Consider the following 21,489-nt stretch of genomic DNA (forward strand, 5'->3'; position numbering starts at 1 on the left):
TGCACCAGTTTGACTATAAAATACATACATATGTTGAAACAACCCAGACAGATGCCACAAAATCCAGGGGCAAAAGCTCTTATTTTGCTTCCTAGGAGAAGCCCTCAAGGCCCTACAAGATCAGGAAGGGAAGGAGGAATATTAGGAAAAAATTAATGCAGACCGTAATAGAGCATCACTTCCAGAACCATTCAGTGCTCCCCTGGGAGGGCCACTTTCCCAGCATAGCACCTAACACACAGGTTAGTACACAGGAGCCAAGTCCACCTGTTTGGAACCCCATCTCTGCCAGCTATCCGCAGAGCAGCCCGTGGCAAGCAACTTCACCTAAGCCTCGGTGTTTGGCTCTGGAAAAATGGAGAAATAATGTCCCCCCCCCCGCCCCCGGTGACCTGTTGGGACGAGTAAAGCAATGGACCTATGTTAAACACCAGTCCACAGTGCATGGAGCGTGGAGCATCTATAAGAACGGGAGCCAATCACTGTGGAGCGCCATCTACTCCTGCGCTCAACCCTATGGAACTGCCAAAGTTTAACCGGTGTCTACCTATGAAAATGGCAGTGGAACATGGATCTACCCAATCTGTGCCAAGCACTATAGTTATGGCTATTAATTCATTTAATCCCCTAAACTACCTCACGAGGTAGGAACTATTATTATTCCCATTTTAAGGATAGGGAAAGTGAGGCCCAGAGAGGTTAACACCCTTGAAACCACACAGCTGTTAGGAGGAGAAGCTGGGATTTGGAACAAGCCAGTCTGGCTTTAGAGCTTAATAACTGAGATTCCGAATGATGACCCCAAAGCATCCAGATAAGTTTAATTATGTTCTGTAGCCTCAGTTTGAGAAGTCAGAGAAGTGTGAAATCCATTTTAGAAAGGCCTCCTCCGTGCAAACTAGTTAAAATTAAAGAAAAAAAAAAAAAAAGACTGGCTCTGAAATTCAGCTAACTGGAAAAATCCTCCAGTGAGCCACCCCTCATTCCTGGTGATGGGAAACATATGAGGTGTTGCTGGCAGTTTATCTTGCCGCTTAACCTGATCTGCCCTCCGTAACACAATCTAGACCCGGAAACATTCACCAAAAGCCCATTATGATAATCAGTACTATCGTGCCACTGTCGAATCCATGAGGATAAAACAGACCTTCAGTGAGACTTCTAGGCTGTGACCAAGGCAAGCTTCTTCCCTCATGGATGCATATCCCATGGCGGGGAGGGGGGTGGGGGGCAGGGGGTGGTGCCTTGAGACAAGGAACTGTAGCTGTCTGGGATGGTGGTGTTTTTAAATTTTACTTTATTTAAATTCAATTACTTAACATATAGTATAGTTATTAGTTTCAGAGGTAGAGTTCAGTGGTTCAGTTGCATAGTAACTAACACCCAGTGCCCATCCATCTCATCACATGCCCTCCTTAATGCCAATCACACAGTTGCCCCATCCCCTCACCCACCTCTGGGGGACTGTGCTTTTGAAGGTGGCTCTGAGTTATGCGAATAATCATATTACATGGACAAGGCCTTGACCACTCCCCTTAAATGCAGGTTAGTGAATGAACCCCAGGAAGAGTCTGGGAAGTGGCAATAGATGGACTGGGCCAGCAGAAATAAGGAAGCAGCCAATTCTGGCTGAGGTCAGAGGTCCTGCTGTCTGAAGGCTCAGCTGGAGGGCGGGGACTCTCTGAGCACATGAAATGCTGTTCCCAGACCAGAAGCATCTCTGGAATCAACTGTGGAGGAGATAAACAACTCCTGCAATATATAATTTCCTGCAATTTCTGCCTTTTCGCCCTATCTTTTTAAAAAAACATATTAAGTTCTTCCAAAACAGCAGGATTGCCTCAATTTGCATCTTTCCACTGTTAATCAGGCTGCTGGGGAGACTACAGCAAACAGACTTTCACTCCAGGGTGGCCTGACCTATGCCTGCTTGCATGCTAGCCCTCCCTGACCCAGAGAGGGCCCTGCAGGTCAGATTTCAGGCCCAGGGCCAGGAGAGGGTAGCAACACCCAGGAGGGGCAGAGGGAAGCTGGGTCTTGTTGGCATGCTCCAGGATCAGAACAAGAGTAAGGGAAGTGCAAAAATTTAAAAGGTGCCCAAAATCTCAGTCATCAAAATCAAGATTTTAATACGACACCTTGAAAAATCAAAATCAATGCAAAAATCCATGACAAACAAAACATAGACAATTTGAATAAAGCCATTTTACAAATGAAGAAACTGAGGCACAGAAAAGTCGAGTAACTTGGCCAGAGTCACCTAGCTAGCAAGCAGTGGCATCTGGTCTGGATCCAGGGCCCAAGTTCTTAACTGCTTTGTCCTCCTGCTCCCACCCTACGCCCTAAAAAGAACTTTGAAATAGATGATGTAACCATGGTGACATCTATGGTCTGCTCTTCAAAGTTTGCTGGGTTTTCCAAATTTCCTGGCACTAGTACATGGTCTTTTTTAGTCCAGAAAAAAAAAATCGATTAAAAAGAAAAAGAATCATTAGCCACTATTCTGAAATTCAGCAGTCCAGCCGGAGGCAGCACAGCACAGAGTCAAGAGTGATTCTGTGAACTGTGACCTTTGGGAGGGCTTCTTCAGGCACAGAAAGGCCTAGAGCCCCAGCTTGCCCGGGGAAGAAGCAGGGCATCTGGGGTGCAGGCGTTTCGGGGTGTCCATGAAGACCCCATAGGCCAGGGTTGATTGGAACACAGATGGTGGGCGGAGGAGTTGGTCTAGGAGATGGGGCATGTGGCTACACATTGACTGTAATGACCATGTGGGGGTGGGAGCTGGGTTTTTTCTGCCGTCTTAATGACTGACTCCTCAAACAATCTCATCAGCTGTACATCTGTTGATTTGGTCATTCAGATGCTGAAAACCCCAGATTGACCATTTTCCCCTCACATTCGTGGAATGTATGTGTCTGGGATACTAACCAAAATCTATCAACTAAAGTTCAAAAGAAAAATCGAACCATTCGGCTAGGAGGACGTTCACAGGAAACAGTATAATACATACTGTGTATTCCTATAAGAGAATAGATTTAATAAATTATGGCCATCCACATATTAGAGAGATAATATATAGCTACTAAAGACATGTTCTCAAAGAATATCTAATGACCTGGGAAAATAAATCTGGAAACCATACTCTACGAATCAGAAGAAAAAAACTATACATGTGTACACCTAGAAGGACGAAATACGCCAAAAGCACCAAAATGTCAACAATGACTTATCTCTTTGTATTTTGTATCATATCCACTATGAACATGTTATTTTTTTAGCATCAGGAAAAAAATGGTTCTGTTTTGTTTTCTTTCCTTTTTTTTTTTAACTGGAGGGATGATTTCTAAGAGCAAAAAATTACAAACTAACTTGTAGAAGGGTGGTGTGTGACTGCTGGTCATGGATTATGCAGGACACTTACGTCTGTGCTAGCCACAGCACACATCTTTCCCAAAGATCAACCTGCATACTTCTGAGTCTCAAAAAAGCTTCATCACTTCCCCTTATTTCACCTTACCTCTTTCTTCTTATCTTTCTCCCCTTCTCCCAGGACTCTTCCCTAGGCTCCCACATGGAAACACTGGGCACTCCCTGATGTCTGTCCTTAGAACAGTGAGAGTTCTAACTTTATCAAGATTCAAAACTACTAAGCAGTCTCGCTACAAGGTCCTGCACCATCTAGCTCCTACTCCCATTGACTCCCTCACCTCTCTGGCATCATTCATTACTATCTTCCTGCCCCAGGGCCTTTGCACAAGCTGTTTTCTTTGCCTGGACCCATCTTCTTCCAGGTAGCTGCAAGGGCTTATTCCTTCATCTGTATGTTTTTAGGCATATTACATGGTATCATCCATGGATTTTTCCTTCAGGATAGTAAAGACTAGCAGTAAAGACTGCTATAAAATACTTGCTATTAAAAAAAGAGGCAATAGGTCTGACGAAGTTAAGGACCACTGCTATACTATGATTGCTGGTTGGCATTTCTGTCTCTCATGCTAAATCGGAAACTGTGGTGCAGGGTGGGGGCAAGGACTGAGCCAAGGCATATTTGCCTAAAAAAAAAAAAAAAAAAAAAAAAAAGCTCTGAATGAACATATGAACATATGAACATAAGGGTGGTGATATCTAAGGGGTGGGGACCCCCAGAGGCAGCTACAGGTAAGAAGCTTTGACTCCCCTGGCTTGTCAGAACTGAGCTGCACTCTTGAAGTGTGTACAGGGACCTGATTGGGAGGCAGTGAAGATGTGCTATCTGGCCAGGGACTCCTGGCTCTTGGCAAGGCAGGTCTGGGGACCTGGGAGGCCTAAGGGTAGCTAAGGGAAGGGGAAGGGAGGGCAAGGAGCTGCCCAACCCCTGCATCTGCAACACCCCCTGCCTTTCTCTAGAAGCCCAGCCACTCACCACACCTGCTGAAGGCTCCTGAACCCACGAAGATCACAAAGCCCACCAGTATCCCATGTATGGTCAAGCTTATGGCTTCACTGTGGGTAAAGGAAGTTCTCCCTGAGGATTAGGAGTCCACAGCTCAGGGGCAACTTCGTGGCTCAGTGAGTGAGCATCTACCTTTGGCTCAGGTCGTGATCCCAGGTTCCTGGGATCAAGTCCCACATCTGGCTCCCTGCTGGGAGCTTGCTTCTCCCTCTGCCTGTGTCTCTGGCTCTCTCTCAGTGTCTCTCATGACACTGTAAAAAATAAAATCTTAAAAAAAAAAAAAAAGGAGTCCACAGCTCAGCAATCTTAGGCTGGCAACCTCTCTGCATCTGTGGATCAGGAGCTTTCACCCCTCCCCACCTCTCAGCCCTGTGGTGAGGATCAAATAGACTGCAAAAACAAGGGTCTTGGTCAACTGTGTGGACACTATGCCAATGTTGGTCAGTATTACAGGGAATAATGACAGTTTTCCTGCTGAGCGCAATTAAATCTTTGGTGACTCAGAGGCCCTTCAGGAGCTTGAGCTCATCATTGTCAACATCAAGTATTACTGAATAGTATTTTGGATCAAATTCTGATTGTTGCAACTTTCTTGGTATTTAAATTCTAGATGATCAAGGCTTTTCTAGAACCTATTGAAGCATGCGGTGCCCCCACTGGAGTCCACTCCAGTCCTTTGAGAGTCCCCAACCACCCACACCATCCCTGTGGATGGAGGAAGGGTTTGTCTACTTAGGCAGAATGCATTCACTTGAGCAGAAAGCCCTGCACTGGTAAGAGGGGGAAAAAAAAACCCACCCCTCAGACTCCACTCTCTTCTTTTGATCCTCCCACTGAATGCCGAGCTGGAACACAGAAGCAAAGCAGTTCAGATGTAATTATTTTCATTCAGCCAGATGCTGGGAATTAGTCTCTTTTCCTTGCAAGTATTCTAGGGAAAGACAGGACTCAGCCAAAGATGCCCGGAAAGAAAAGGAGCTGACAATCTCAAGAGGAAGGAAGGGAGCCCACCCCCCACCTCCTTGCCTGGGAATAGCTTAGATCAAGGAAACTGCTGCCATCCCTGGATGAAGGAGGGGAGGGGGATGGGGAAGGAGGAGGAAAGGGGAGGCTCCCAATAAATACTAAATGCAGACTGTTTGACAATCGCGGAAAAACTAGCTCTACGGCAGTCCCGGCATTGTCTAGAGCTTTAGCATTTCCAAAGCACTTTCCCTTCTATTACCTGATTTAATTATAAACTAAATCACCAGCTGAGCTAGAAGCTGGGGGGGCAAACCAAAGTCAGGCTTCAAGGAATTCAGATTCCATCTTTCCCCAGGCACCTGTGAGGCCCAGCTGCCCCCATGAACTTATCCAATCCTCATAGCACCCCTATCAGCCCCAACATACAAGTGGAGAAACTGAGGCTCAGGGAGCTTAAATAGCTCTACTGGAACGTTGGCTGGGTTCTCTCTCCCTTGTCTGAATCCCAGTAACTTCTGGATAGTCCGTATACACCCTTCTAAGAGTTTCCATCAGCAGGAGAGGCTAAACATTTGATCTGTGCTTCCTATTCATTCAGTTAATCACAGATTCCTGAGAGATCCTCTGTGAGTGCCTAAGTTAGCATGGTCATGGCCATACTGCCCTGTCCTGTCAGCTCTGTGGCTTACTCTCCAACTGGAAGCCCCTGAAAGCAGGATTTGGGACCCCACAACCTGGTGGTTAAAGACCCTGGCTCAAGAACCACACTGCCTGGGTTCAAATCTCTTCAACCCAGTGGCTATGTGGCCTTGGGCAGGTCATTCCACCTCTCTGTAAAATAAAAACCATAATATATCAGATATTATAATACCTCACACTACCACAGTCTTATATCATATAATAATACAGAAAAATAAGTTGATGTGTGTAAACCACTTAGCAGTGTATGGCTCAGCAAAATTGTTCAGTTAAGGTACGCTTGGGTGCCTCGGCAGTTGAGTGTCTGCCTTTGGCTCAGGTCATGATCTTGGGGTCCTAGGATCGAGTTCCGCATCAGGCTCCTTGCAGGGAGCCTGCTTCTCCCTCTGCCTGTGTCTCTGCCTCTCTTGAATAAATAAACCAAACCTTACCAAAAAAAATTGTTCAGTTAATCTTGGCTAACAATTTATCCCCCCAGAGCAGCAGTTCTCCAAGTATGGACCAGGGACCCTCAAGGGGTGGCCCATGAGGCCAAAGCTATTTTCGTAATAATGTTAATAAGACATGGAGTTTTCTAGACATTACCCAACAGTGCTATCACAACAGATTGACTGCAGAAGCAGATATGAGACTCCAGTACTCCTCGGTTCAGCCTGACATTAAAGAGATTTACAAAAATGCAAAACAAGGCCACTCTTTGCACTAAATGACTTTTGTTTTGGAAAACAGTTGTTTTTCACTAGAGTCGTCATTTATGTTATCCTGTAATGGGTTAAACCATTGTCATTTTTAAATGAATTCGTATACATATTTTGAATTTCTTAATTTTATTTTCTAATATGGCAAATATTCATAGCTAACAAATACCATAGTTGCACTGACTTCCCAGGAAGTCACAAAATCGTGTTTCCCAGGCTCTCTTACCTGAGCCCCACGTGAGTGTGGGTTCCCAGGTCACCCTAGGCTTGGCCCTGTGTTCATACTCCATGGCTACCTCTTGCTTCTCTCCCCAGGACCCACCCCACTCCCACCTGTGGCTCCTAATTAACCTAAGAGGCATGCAAGGCCGGGAATGAGCCCCAGTTTTAGAGGTTTTAGAATAGGTTTGATCTGGATTAGAACCATGATTCTACCACTTATTGTCTTTGAAGAGATGTCTTAGCTTCTCTGAGCCTCAATTTCCTTATTCATAAAATGAGAATAACAATAGTATCTATCTCTTTGGATTGTTGTCGGGAGTAGTGACAAGTTACATAAAATGCCCATCCCTTGACAAATAATAACTATCATCATTACTATGTTTCATCATTATTCTTTATTAGCCCTCAAGCCCCCTGAGCCCCTTCTCCATCTGCTCAGCTACTCCCTCAGCTGTCCCCATCTCCTGCTTCTCCACAGAAGAAGCAAAACCAAGGGCTGCGTGGGATTGCAGTCTCTGGCTTCGCAATACGCACACCCCAACCACACACCCTCACTCCCTCAATCCCATGCAGGGTGTCACCCTACTCCAGAGCTAAAAGTGACATATGACAACTAACTGCCAAGCACCCAGGCTTCATGACTAAAAAGCCCCTCTGCTGCCAGTGATGCAGCCAAAGCAGTCTTAGTTCACAGACATGTAAGGGGGACCATGATGGGGAATGGAGAGCCCTAGTGTGCACAGCAGGGGACCAGGGCCTAGCCTGCTCCTGCCACTAATTGTGTGTGTGTGGGTGGGGTGTCCATCCCTTCTGGACCTCAGTCCACTCAGCTATAAAAGGAGAAGACACGTTCTAATTCTGATGTTACAGAATTCTAGGACAGCCAGGTTAAACTGGGGAGCCCCGTCTTCCCCAGATTCCCTCCAAAGACACACACGTGGCTGTAGGGTCACAGGGACAGCAGCCTGCCCTCTGTCGCTGCTCCACCCCCATCCCCACCAGGTCCTGTCCTGGAGTCCCTCTGCCACTCACCCTACAGTTGCTCAGCTCCTCAGCGGACAGGATGATGGTGCCACATTTCTTCCCTGGGACACCACTGGGAGAGGAGAAGATGAAACAATGGAGAGCCAGACAAAGACAGACACACAAAGTCTGAGCTCTCCGTGAGTCGGCCCTCCTCATCCTCCCCTCTCCCCATCCAGCAGATCTGCCCAGAGCCCCTGAGAAGACAGAGTCTCCTGAAATACTTGTGGCAGTGTGGCCTAGTGCACTCCTTCCTGGGCCAGGCCCCCCAGGCCTGGAGCTGCCCCACCCCCTGCTCCCCAAGAGCCCACCAGGAAGGGTAGTGTCTGCAATGAAAGTCCTAGAAGTGGAAAAGCATCCAGACTCACCCGGAGGCTTCCAGACCAGTGGTTCTCAAACTTTCCATCCAAAGACCACTTCTGTGGGCAAAAGACCTCGTGGGTCAGCCACCCCACCCTGCACCCAGCTGACCCCCAGAGTTCTCTGAGTCACTTTGATTTATCACAAGTGGGGGGGGGCAAGCAGAAGGAGGGAGTTAAGCAGAAGGGCTGGTAACTCCTGGTGGCAGTTTGTCCAGGCTCCTTCCCACGGCTGCCTCCCCTCGAACTCCCTGGCTGGGATCTCTCCAGGGAAGAGATCTAGGCCATTCGTTCAGCTTCTCCATGAGGTGGGCATATGAAGTCAGCCCAGGCAGAGAATCCTCTCCAGGGGGGCAAGTTCTCAAGGTGGGGAACCTCCCAAGGGCACCTGTCCCACCTCTTCCCTGGGTCAGGAGGGACCCCTCCCCCAGGCACCAACCAGCCCATCCCAGCTCCAGTGTTTGGAGGAACTCGGGGTTGGGGGTCCCAGCACGGCCAGGGCCACTGGGAAGAAGAAATGTCATGTTGCCCAACATGACAAAGTTATGCAACTGCATAACTTTGGACTCATGATTGTATCTCTCTGAGCCCCAGCTTCCTTGCCCATAAAGTGAGTGTGTGTACAGGCTCCATTATTAACGATGTGCATACACACGTTCGAGGCACAGAAAAGGTCCCCAAGGAGCATAGTTTCCTCCCTGCCTCCTTTCCTTCATAAGTTCACAAAGTGGATAAAATCCAGCCCCACACCTAGGCAGCCTTGAGGCTCCCAGCATGCTGTTTGCAGAACACACTTTGAGAACCACTGATGGAGCTCTCCCCAGTGCCAGCTTTTGGAGGGAGAGGCTCTCAAGTACAGGAGGCAGGGGAGCTGGCCCCAGAGGCTGAGCCAGCCCAGATCTCTCCGGATCAGGTGAGTAGAGCGGGGGCCACACTTAGAGGTTCCCCTGCCACAGCCAGGTGGCAGGGCCTGCGGCTTGTCCCCCTAGCCATGGCAGCTGAGCACAGGGGCCCCAGCCCTGGTCCAGCTCTCCTTGGGCATAGAGATATGATTTGTTTGACCAGAGAGAAGAATCCTCACACCAGCCTCCTCCGCCAGTATTTCTCCATCTGTTCCCCCTCTGCCTAGGGCCCCTCTTCCCTTCCTTCCCCTCTAGACCAACCCACTCCCACCCGCTCACTTGGCCCTCCTTTTTCTCTCTCCACCTTTCTGCCCTCCCTCTCTGCCTCTCTCCCGGACTCCAGCTCCCTCTCCAACTGCTGCTTCCTTACTCCCCTAGTAAATGAGCATCCACACCCTTCCTGGGCTGTGAGCACCCGGGTCCCCAGAGGCCCCTTTCCCATATTCAGGAGCCCTGGGGGCCAGTCCAGCTGCTGGGACCCGGGCTCCTAGGAGTTCTCAGCAAGGCCAGAAGAGCTTTGCTTATTCAGCCAAAATGCTTCTTAATGTGAGGCCCCTGGGGCTGCCCCCGACCAGGGCAGATATTCCCTATTCTGCCCCACCCCACACCCCTCTCAGGGGAGGACACTCCCTCCAACCAGCAAAGGGGGGTAGGAGGGAAGGAGGATCTTTGTGGCACAGAGTTGCTGGAGGCCAGCCACAAGCAGATGGTCAGGGTGGAAGCCAGGGGAGTGAGGCTGGCTCACCACAGCCGGTGAGCAAACACAAAAAGTGAGGATTTAGCAGAATCTCCTCCATGAGGAAGCTGACATCCAGCCGTGGAAGCAATGGAGGGGAAGTAGGGTAAGGAGATAAACAGAAGGGGGGGAGGGGAGAAGGCGAGAGGTGGGAGGCAGAAGAAACTAGGCCAGGGAGGGAGGAAGGAGTGTCCAGCCCCTGCTGACCACTGGAGGCAGATGCCCACCCTGTTCCCCAAAGTCCCATGAGCCACGGGGGCTGGGGATGCTGGAGCTCGGGCCGGGTGGGGGAGGGGCCGGCTGCAGAGTGGCCCCTTGTGCCCCCCCATGACCCGGGCTGAACGCACAGGGTGGGAGCAGGGAGCAGGCCTGAACTCTGAGGCCCCCTCTGCAGAGCTGGCTGGATGTCTGAGGACTCCAGAGCCAGAGACGTCTGCTGACCTACCCGTTGGACACAGCTGGCATGGGCTTGCCTGTCCTGGAGTTCAGGCTGAATGCTCCTATCCTGTAGAGAGAGACGAAGAGAGAGCATGCCATGAGCTAAGCATCCCCGCCCCGAGAGGCCACAGTCCTTGGCCTCGGAATTCTTGGAGACAGGTATCTATTCTGGATCAAACATCAAACCAGGACCAAAAGCCACAGGCCAGAGAAAGGAGAAATCTTCCTCCCAAACCTTGTTGTCAAGCACTGGGTGACTGTACCTCAGGGGTTCTCAAAGTGTGGTCTAGGACCCGCACCTGTCGGCATCCTCTGGGAATGTGTTAGAAACATAAATTCTCAGGTCCCACCCCAGACTTACTGGATCAGACATGGGGTGGGGGTAGCAATCTGTGCTTTAACAAGCCCTCCAGATGATGCTGAAGGCTGCTACAGTTTGAGAACCATTGCTCTACCTCTTCGAGCCTCACTGGCTAGACTGTGAAATGGAGAGGCTGCTGAGAGAATAACAGGAGATCAGAGAAGCTGATGGCAGTTTGGCCCAGAACAGATGCCCAGTGAAAGAGGGTGCTGTTGTGCAAGGGTCTAGCCAGGGAGACGATGAGACTGAGACACATGACATTTTTAGTGGGGGAAACAAGTCCCCCTCCTTCACCAGCCCGTCATCTCCAAGATCCTGCTTGCCCCCCAAGGTTCGCCTCCCCAGCTGCCTCCCGTGGAGGTCTTCCTCAGTCTCCCCCAGAACGTATGCCTGTCCACCAGAGATGGGCCAGGTGACAGCAGGGAGGAAACAGATGCAAATGACAACTGGGCTTCTGACCCAGGCAGGTAGTTGCTGAGAGGGACAGACACACACTCACTCTGGGGACCCCAAATTATTATAAACTTCAGAGCCGGGGATCCCTGGGTGGCGCAGCGGTTTGGCGCCTGCCTTTGGCCCAGGGCGCGATCCTGGAGACCTGGGATCGAATCCCACGTCGGGCTCCCGGTGCATGGAGCCTGCTTCTCCCTCTGCCTGCGTCTCTGCCTCTCTCTCTCTCTCTCTCTCTCTCTCTGTGACTATCATAAATAAATAAAAATTAAAAAAAAAAAAACTTCAGAGCCCTAAAAAACAAACTTCAGAGCCTTCCAAACCTGGGTTTGTTTCCTATTTATTTATTTATTTATTTATTTATTTATTTTTAAATAGTTTATTTATTTATTCATGAGAGATGCAGAGTCAGGCAGAGACATAGGCAGAGGAACAAGCAGTCTCCCTTTGAGGAGCCTGATGTGGGACTCAATCCCAGGACCCCAGGATCATGACCTGAGTCAAAGGCAGAAGCTCAACCACTGATCCACTCAGGTGCCCCTGTTTCTTATTCTGAATAAATGATAGTAATATCATTCTCTGTGAAGCCAGAGGAGATCTTTTTAGGAACAGAGAGGCCTTTCTGGGGTTGCCATACAGTTAGTTGGGGTCAGAGACAAGGGCCTGGGAGAGAGATGCCCCTGCCCCACAGTAACACATTCTGCACTTATTGATCACCGTGAGGGGGCAGCATCCAGCGCAAATTTGGCAGAAGCAAGCAGGGGGCTGATGCCCAGCCCAGCCTGACATTCCCCCCCTTCCTGCCCACCCTGCCATGTGGCCAGGATGCTTGTCCCAGTCCGTAGGCTCCTCTTGTCTGGGTTCTGCCCCTAGGGCTTCCTGAGAAAGAGGGACAAGAGAGGGCATCCCTGCTACCCAGCCAGCCCTGGCCAGTCCCTGCAGCTGCCCGCAGGCTCTACCATAAGAACCCTGGGGATTCCTCATCCCAGAGCCTGCCCAGAGTAATAGCTTTCCCCAAAAAGCACTTGCAGCCCTATAATGCAGGTTGTTGGGTCCAGAGGGGGTGGGAGTTGAGGGTGAGATGAGGAGGACCTCACCATACCCACTTCGGGCCTACAATAAGGGGCGAACAACTGGAGGCATATGCTATGTGAGGAGAACCCCGAATTCAAATCCCAGCACTCCTACTGCCTAGCTGTGTGGCCTTGGACAAGTCACTTTCCCCTCTCTGGGCTTCGATTTCTTCCCCTATACTTTGGCAAGGGTGAGAGGTAAGAGTAGATGCGTGGATAGTGTCTCAGGCCATCCCAGGAACATGGGGCTCAGATAACTAAACTTGGGTCCTTCCAAGTTAACTGGGTTAAAGGCCCAGGGTCTCCTCACTCCTAATCATCCTGTATGACTGGCTGGTGGCTGTGGCCCTGCCCTGAGCTAAGGGTGGGCAGGAGGTTGGCCCATCCCTGCGGAAGTGACCCAGACAGGCCCCACTCCCCCCTACACTTACGTGAGGGGCTTCTCCAGGCGGCTCCCAGGGGACCCCACGATCTCTCCAAGGGTGCAGAAGGCCTGGCCCAGGAAATCCTGCAGAAAAAAGCCAGTGTCACCACCTGCTCTGCTCACAGCCACTCCACTTCCCCATCACCCCACGCCTAGAAGTGAGTGGGCTCCGAAACAACCAGAAGCAGCATCAGACACATGGTCCATGTCACAGCGCGGTGCTGAGCCAGACTCTGACACTGAAGAGCACTGCAGAATCTGGCAGGACTCACGTGTTTGGATAAATCAGGGCTCTTCGAGTCAACGTCGTATCTGCATGGAATACAGAGATGGTAAAGACAGCTGGATCAGGACCCCTACACCCCAAAATACAGGCTCTGACACAGTGGATATTTCTGGGAGTGATGGCTGGGAGGCACACGCGGGCACCTTGCAGGCTGCTGGACATATGCTATCTCTTGATCTGGGTAATGGTTACATGAGTGTAAACAGATACAAAAATGCATCTCAGGATGGACTCTTAAGATGTGTGTACTTCACCATGTATATGCTATACCCCATCAAAGACAAAAAGTAAAATAAACTTGCTCTGCAACCCTGGCTGGTTCTCAGGCGGCTGAGCCACCTGGCCCTTCACTGCCTGTTCTCCTATCTGCCCAGCTAAGGCTAGGTGCCCCTGGAGCTCAGTACCTTGCCTCTGACCTTCCCAGATTGTTTCACCTGGCCCAGGCCTGCTCAGCCTGACCTTGGGCCCCACCACTCAAGAACGAGGGAGGCATTCACACCTTCACCTCTTCCACCTGCAGCTGGGCACCTCCCTTTACCCGGGAGCTGCTCACCTGGAGCCACACTTACAGCCCTGTTTCCAGCAGCACCCCGCCCCCCAACAACTGGCCACCCAGGCCCAGATGCCTCCTGCTGAGGGGCAGGCAGTCTTGCATGACCCCTGCTCTAGCACTTTCACTCTCCAAAATGTCCCCAAATGGTAACTTCTCTACGGTGGGCTGCAAGTCCTCCATCCATCGGTCCCTCCAAAGTCATTTCCTTCCACTGCATTTTTCCCTCTGCTCCTGCAAGCCGCAAAGCCCCGTGTGGCCCAGTCTGTCCACAACTCTCTGGGATACGGTCCCTTCTAACTACCCCATGCCTTGGAAAAACAACAAAGCAATGCTCCCCCACCTGCTCACCAGACTGAAATCCCATCATCATCTTTAAACTGAACAGAGGGGCACGCTGTACCTTTGTGAGACACGCACATGCCCTGAGCCCCATCAGTCAGGCTATCTCTGCAGGAAGGGAGACTGGAGGGCACCCTCTCCCAGAATAAGCTCGGACAGAGGGAGAGGTCAGTGGGGACCTCCCCATCACCTGGGCAGAAAAAGGCTCCCCAGAGGTACAGTTAGAGCTGCCCCCAAGATCAGTCCTCAGCTAGTCCCCTGAATCAGGAGGCCCGCTCAGCACCCTCGCACACTTACTTCACTGAGACAAATGGTGGGGAGCCTCTCTTCTCTCTCCCTACCTCTTTTCCAACTCCTGATGAGGGTAGGCCTGGACTTCAGCTAATTTTCATTTTTATCCCAGGCCAATCCTGAGCTCCCTCTCATGTCACATGCCCCCCTCCTTCCCTGGTAAAAGGCACTACTGCCACCCTCAGGTCCTACAGTCCTCCTCCCATTGGTGGATCCTCCTACAGCCCCATCCTCAGCATCAGCTTCCACTTACAGGTCGAAACGGAGGTTCTGCTTCTCCTCAAAGAAGTAATCCACGATGAACTTGCGCACAAAGTCAGGATTGAGTGTGTTGTCGATGACTTCAGTGCGTCCGAACTACAAGAGAAAATGGGGTGTGGACCTCAGGGCCAGGCTGGTGGGGCGAGGGAAGAGCACAGAGCTTGGAGTCCCTCTGTCTTGGCCCTGGTAACTAGTGTGCCTTCTGGTCCCTCCTCCATCTAATAATGGAAACCATCCATGCTGTGGCTCCAAAACTCGGGCATCAGCTTTATTCTCCCTACATCTGTCTAGGCTCCAACCAAGTCATAAGGTTGTACTTGTTTATTTTTAAATATTTTACTTTTTTATTTGAGAGAGAGAGAGAGAAAGAGCACAAGCAGGGGGAGGGACAGAGAGAGAGAGAGAGGGAGAAACAGGTTCCCCACTGAACAGGGAATCTGAGGATGCAGGGCTCGATCCCAGGACCCCAGGATCATGACCTGAGCTGAAGGCAGACACTGAACCCACTGAGCTACCCAGACACCCCCAGGTCGGAAGGCTTTGATACCTGGATACCTTCACTTTCCCATCTCAGCTACCTTTGCCTATGCTCTGTCCTCCACTTGGCCTTCCCTTTTCTGCCAGTGGCATGTCCTCCATTTCTTCAAAATCCTTTGTTAATGCTGCCTCCTCCAAGAAGCCTTCCTGATTCTTCCCCTCTCTGAACCACCATTGAACTTATGGTGGTTGACCACTGTCCTTCTCTGACCAATTCCACAGTTAGGCAGGTACTTATCTGACGTCACAATTGTAAATGAAAGGGCAGAAGAAGGGATTGTGGGATCTTTTAATAGGTCCATTTCCTGCCCTTATGCAATCCCTTCCCCTTGAAGGCAGGCTAGACTTCATGGCTCACTACTAATGAATAGAACAGAGCACAAGCTACTCCTCGAATTATGTTATAAACTACTATGACTTTGGTCGTGGGGACCCTTTCTCACTCTCTTTTGCTTGCTCACTTCGAGGAAGCCAGCTGCCCTTTGGAGAGGACTGTGTAACTAGGGACTGAGGGCAGCCTTGGGCCAACAGCCAGTGAGGAAGCAGGCTGTCAGGCAACTGGCCTATAAGAATCTGAATCTTATCAACAACTACTGAGTGAAATCAGAAGGGGCCCGGCCAAGCAGAAGCTAGAGATGAGATGACTGAGGCCCTGGCCAGCACTTTGACTACAGCCTGGGAGACCCCGAGGTAGAGGACCCCACAAAGCTGCACTCAGATTCATGATACATTATCTGTTATTTAAGTTGCTCAGCTCTGGGCTAATTTGTTACACAGCAACAGATAGCTAATACATTGACTTAACTCTCTTGGTATCCCCTGCAGCATATCCTCTAGAATTTTACAAACGTTAGACACTTGATAGTTGAGTCCCGTTAAACTCCCTAAATGACTTAAGGCAAGTCACTCCTATGTGTGGGCATCAGGATCACTTGGAGGGTTTGTTAAAAGATAGATTGTGTGAGGCGTCTGAGTGGCTCAGTGGTTGAGCATCTGCCTTCGGTTCAGGTCATGATCCCAGGATCCTGGGATCAAGTCCCACATCAGGCTCCCCACAGGGAGCCTGTTTCTCCCTCTGCTATGTCTCTGCCTCTCTCTGTGTGCCTCTCATTAATAAATAAATACAATTAAAACAAAAATGACAGATTATAGGCCTCACTCCCAATTGTTCTGATTCAACAGATTTAGGGTGAAGTCTGAGAATCTGCATCTCTCAAAATGTGCTACTGGTGTAGGGACCTCCCTCAAACCAAGGTGCTCGATTGTGGTACACATGGCTCTGAGCTCCTCGGGATCTCCCCACGCTGTGGAGGAGGGCAGTGGGACATGGTTCCTGGCCATCAGTTCCATTAAAACAGCTCTCTCTTATCTGGTTTATTTTTCTTATATCTGTTCAACACACTGGACATTTTTGGTGAGATTTTATTTCAAAGAAGGGACAAGAGACTTTTATTAAAAGATAAAGTGTAAAAGCACTGCACTTATATGCTCCATGAAGAGAAGGCGTGATACTCTACAAAGTGAGCAAGATAGACAGGTGAATGATAAATATTTTAAACAAACTGAATATTTCTGAATACAAAAACACGTTTTTTCAACTTGGGCAGTAATTGCCAAAATAAAAAATTGATCCTGAGTACTAGTCTTCCTTAATGGGGCTCTGCAGCCCAGAAAAATGCATGGGCCCCTCTCCTGTGTGGTGAGCAAGGCCCAGTTATCTGGGACTTAGCTCAGCACTCACTGGTACCTTGAATTAAGTTAGAAAGCTGCAGAGAGAACCTTCCACCCAAGCCAGTGTAAGGTCATCTGAGAACAACAGATTTGGCACCTTCTTGGGACGCTGGGTGGCTCAGTGGTTATTCAGGGCGTGATCCCAGGGTCCTTTTGTTCAGGGCGTGATCCCAGGGTCCTGGGATCGAGTCCCACATCAGGCTCCTCAAAGGGAGCCTGCTTCTCCCTCAGCCTATGTCTCTGCCTCTCTCTGTATCTCTCATGAATAAATGTTTAAAAATCTTAAAAAAAAAAAAAAGTTTTAGCACCTTCTTGCTCTCATTCCCTATCAATTCCACCAACTGAATCTGTCTTCTATTCCCCTAACCCTGCTTCCTCTACTGTGGCCTCAGTCAGAGCTCACCATTTTCTGACCTTAACCCCTGCAGCAGCTTCTTTGTGAGTCTGCTCAGTGGGAACATCGCTAATACTTGAAGACTCAGCTCCCCAGAAGTCCTGCTCTCGGACTCCTGGCCCCTCCCCTGTGCCCCCTTAATCCGCCTGGCAGCCCTGTGGTCCACTTACCATGTCCCCTAATAATGATATACCAAAGCTCTTCCCACCCCTCTAGATAGAGCTTCTCAAACAGCAGAAGATCTGAGGTCTCCCCATCTTTGCAGCCCAGGACCCTCCACTATTTAATAGAGTCACAGGCTCATGGTCACAAATGATTATATAGCACCAGGAACTGTGTGATGCATTTTGCACCATATTTATCTTTAGTCCTTTTATGGTAGGCTTCTCCATTTTACAGATGGGAAAATAAAGGCACGGAAAAGCTAAGTCATCTGTCTGGGGTTACACAACTAATAATTGCTGAGTGCAAGTCACAATCTAGGCATCCTGGGCCATGCTTTCTAAGCCACGTTGTGCTATATGTGAGGTCCCTAGTGAGGACAAAGGCTGGTCACTGCTCCCAGTGACAGGTCCACAGTAGTTACTCAGGAACTGTTGAATGAAGCAAGGTGGAATGAGGAAATGGATGAGCAAGTTTGAGTCCCAAGCTTATCAAAAGCTAATTGTGAGACTTGATTGGAGAAAGCTTTAGGTTCCTCATCAAAAGACAGGAAGATACTACTATGTATCCTACTTACTTCTTAGAGGTAGCATCCAACTCAATTACTGATTCGACAGTTTTTCAGCACTTATTATAGCTAAAATATAGGCTATATTATAGCACGTGCTGGGTGCTGAGCTACAAATGTAAACAGAACATGAACCCTTGGGACCCCTGGCTGGCTCAGTGGCTGAGTGTCTGCCTTGGCTCAGGGCGTGATCCCGGAGTCCTGGGATCAAGTCCCACATCGGGCTCCCCACAGGAAGCCTGCTTCTCCCTCTGCCCGTGTCTCTGCCTCTCTCTGTGTCTTTCCTGAATAAATAAATAAAATCTTTATATTAAAAAAAAACATGAATCCTTTACCTAAGGACTTGGACTTGTCATTGGTGGGACAATTCATAAACAATAACTACCATACAGTGTGACAGCAGGACTAACAGAGCTATAGACAAACCTCCACAGCAAGGTGTCCCCTGGCTGCATGCCAGAAGCACTGGGAAGTGTGAAAGATACTGAGATCAACACAAAAGCAGATTACTGGGTGTCCTGTTTCAGGTACTGGTCCAGGTATCTGACTGCTTAGAGATCTGCACCTTTTTTTTTTTTTTTTTTTTTTTTTAGAGATTTTATTTATTTATTCTTGAGAGACACACAGAGAGAGAGGCAGACACAGGCAGAGGGAAAAGCAGGCTCCATGCGGGGAGCCCAACGTGGGACTCGATCCCGATCCCTCCCAGGTCTCCAGGATCACGCCCTGAGCTGAAGGCAGCGCTAAACCACTGGCCCACCTGGGCTGCCCTGATCTGCATCTTTCATTATTGTTGAGCTACTTTACAACTGTGAATTTCAGGAAGCACAGAGTAATGCAAATGATTCTTTTTTTTTTTTTAAGATTTATTTATTTATTTATTTATGATAGACATAGGGAGAGAGAGAGAGAGAGAGAGGCAGAGACACAGGCAGAGGGAGAAGCAGGCTCCATGCACCGGGAGCCCGACGTGGGACTCGATCCCGGGTCTCCAGGATCGCGCCCTGGGCCAAAGGCAGGCGCCAAACCGCTGCGCCACCCAGGGATCCATGCAAATGATTCTTAACTGTAGAAATGTAAATACATTTTGTTCAACACTGTGCAATTATTTGATTATTATCCCTGTCGATACTGACCAATTTTGCATCTATTTATAAATTAATTTCAGCATTCCTGATTGCCTGTATACAGCTGACCCTTGGTGAACAATGCCGGGGTTAGGGGAGCTGACCTCTACACACTGTCCAAAATCCATGTATAACTTTTGACTCCCCCAAAACTTAACTAATAAGCCTACTGTTGACCGGAAGCCCTACCAGTAACAAAAAGTCAACAAAGATTTTGTATGGTATATGTATTACATACTGTATTCTTATAATAAAGTAAGCTAGGAAAAAGAAAATGTTATTCAGAAAGTCATAAAGAAAATACATTTGCAGTATTGCACTGTATTTATTGAAAAAATCTGCATATAAGTGGACCTGCACAGTTCAAACCTGTGTTGCTCAAGGGTCAACAGTATGTGTTGAGTCATCTGAACCAACTGTAACATCTTACTGGTTCCCTCATTTAATAAACGAGTTAAATAAATCTTTACCATGCGTTCATTTTATATTTGCATGGGAATCATGATTTTACCTTACAAAAATGTATCCTTAACAGGAGCTATTTAAAAATACCCATGCTCAAAGCCCCATCACAGACCAATGAAACCCCATCTCAATGGGTGGGGCCTGAAAAATTGTTTTCTCTGTTTCCTAAGTGATCCTAACATGCAGTTGGAGTTGAGAACTGCTGACAGAGGAAGAAAGAAAACTAACATTAACTGAGCCCCGCTGAATGCTCACTAGATCAGCTCATTATCTCATTCGATTCTCAAAAAACCCCTGTGAGTCACTACCTATTTTCCAAGTGAGGACACTGAGAATCAGAAAGGTTAAGTAACTTGCCCAAGGTCACACAGGTAGGCAGAGCTGAGACCTATATGCAGGCAGGTGTAATCCAAGCCCATTATACTTTTACTTCATCTCACTTCATCAAGTACTATGAAAATGAAACAAAGACGACATTTACTTCACAAGTATTTATAAAAGCCTTACTGTGTACAAGGCAATAGTGGAATACATTGAGTTAAACAAGACTGGGTTCCTATCACATCCCCTAAATCCAATAACAGTCTTACAATGTATAATCCATCCTTGTTCCAGGAGAATTCCTGCATTTTCCTCTTCTGCTCTTTCTAATTCTTTTTTTTTTTTTTTTAAGATTTTATTTATTTATTCCTGAGAGTCACAGAGAGAGGCAGAGACACAGGCAGAGGGAGAAGCAGGCTCCATGAAGGGAGCCCTACGCGGGTCTCGATCCCGGGTCCCCAGGATCACACCCCTCGGGTGAAGGCGGCGCTAAACAGCTGAGCCACCCGGGCTGCCCCTGCTCTTTCTAATTCTTAACACCTCTAGTCTTCAGACAAAAGGAAAATTTCTCCTAATGGCTTTCTTGCAGAATTATTCTGGGTAAACACCCAGGTACCTGTGAGAGAGTCCTCCTTTCGGAAAGGGCTCTATCTCCTCTTCAATGTACTGCTCCCCCAAAACTGGTTGAAAAAAACCCCTCTGGCTGAATTTTAGATAGACGCCAGTCCAGAAGGAGAACAGCATTTGTGCCACCTCCCTCCTCATCCGTCTCTCTTCTCTGACTCTCTTCTCTCGGCACAGACTTTAAGGAAAACACCCATTAGGGAAGATGACAGCGCTGCTTTTAAAATGGCACTTGAAGCTTCAATCGAGGGGAATTCCCTAGGGATTGATCTCTGCCAGAGGAGAAAATGGAGTTCCCCTGGTAAACAGGACTTGGAGAGGGACTCCACGGGCCCCCAAGATCTAGCGAGTGAAGGGGGCAGGCGTGCCAGGCTGGGCAGTGATGAATTTCCAGCACGCAGGGGTAATTACCACACGCCTGGCACGAGCAACTGTGAAATCTACAACCGAGGGACTTACTAGAGATGTTTTCTAGCCTTCATTACTTGGGCTGATAACAAAGGCGAAAAAAAAATCTTGGATTTTGAAAACTCAAGAAGCCACCAGGTCTTTGTCAGGCCCAATTTATACTCCTATTAATGACCACAGGAAACAACCTTACTGATGTTTAAAAAAAAAAAAAACAATTTGGCTGCATTTCGTTCCACATAGAATTACAGTTTCCAAGCCTGAAGGGACTTGGACAGATGAGGTATTAGTGCAGAGCAGTGGGAAGTGCAGGAAAGCATACAGCCTGAATGCTGTATGGCAAATCCTGCTTGGAGCGAAGCAGGGGAGAGCGGGTTAACCCTTTGCCACCCATAATCGGAGCTGAACCAGCCCCGAACCCTCTTCCAGCTCCCCAAAAGTGCCTGTCCCTCCCTCCGGTCCATTCTGAACCCCTCTGTCCACACTCCAGGCTCTGAGCATGGCAGGGGGTGCCTCACGTTGCTCACGGTCTGGGGCTACAGGCCACCCAACACCAGTGGGCACAGGAATTCTCTGATTACCAAAGGTGAAGAGAAACCCCGAAATCTTTGTTTTACCAAGCAATCCTGATACAGACAG

The 21,489-nt window shown here is 48.9% G+C and overlaps 1 protein-coding gene across 3 annotated transcripts in view; it reads right to left on the reverse strand.

Moving 5' to 3' along the window:
* The window catches only part of CPNE5 (copine 5), a 90,371-nt gene that overhangs the window by 38,433 nt on the left and 30,449 nt on the right, over nt 1-21,489 (reverse strand). The window contains exons 4-9 of one of the 3 annotated variants that reach the window (XM_049092547.1): nt 14,506-14,609; nt 13,056-13,095; nt 12,791-12,867; nt 10,483-10,542; nt 8,409-8,456; nt 8,050-8,113 (exon numbers count right to left, since the gene is read on the reverse strand). In XM_049092547.1, coding sequence (XP_048948504.1) covers nt 8,050-8,113; nt 8,409-8,456; nt 10,483-10,542; nt 12,791-12,867; nt 13,056-13,095; nt 14,506-14,609 — 393 coding nt within the window. Of the gene's footprint in view, nt 1-8,049; nt 8,114-8,408; nt 8,460-10,482; nt 10,543-12,790; nt 12,868-13,055; nt 13,096-14,505; nt 14,610-21,489 lie in introns of all 3 variants that reach the window. The other 2 variants (XM_025418597.3, XM_025418598.3) reach the window with 2 other exon arrangements.

Source organism: Canis lupus, chromosome 12, assembly GCF_003254725.2.
Source record: "Canis lupus dingo isolate Sandy chromosome 12, ASM325472v2, whole genome shotgun sequence".
Taxonomy (NCBI): domain Eukaryota; kingdom Metazoa; phylum Chordata; class Mammalia; order Carnivora; family Canidae; genus Canis; species Canis lupus.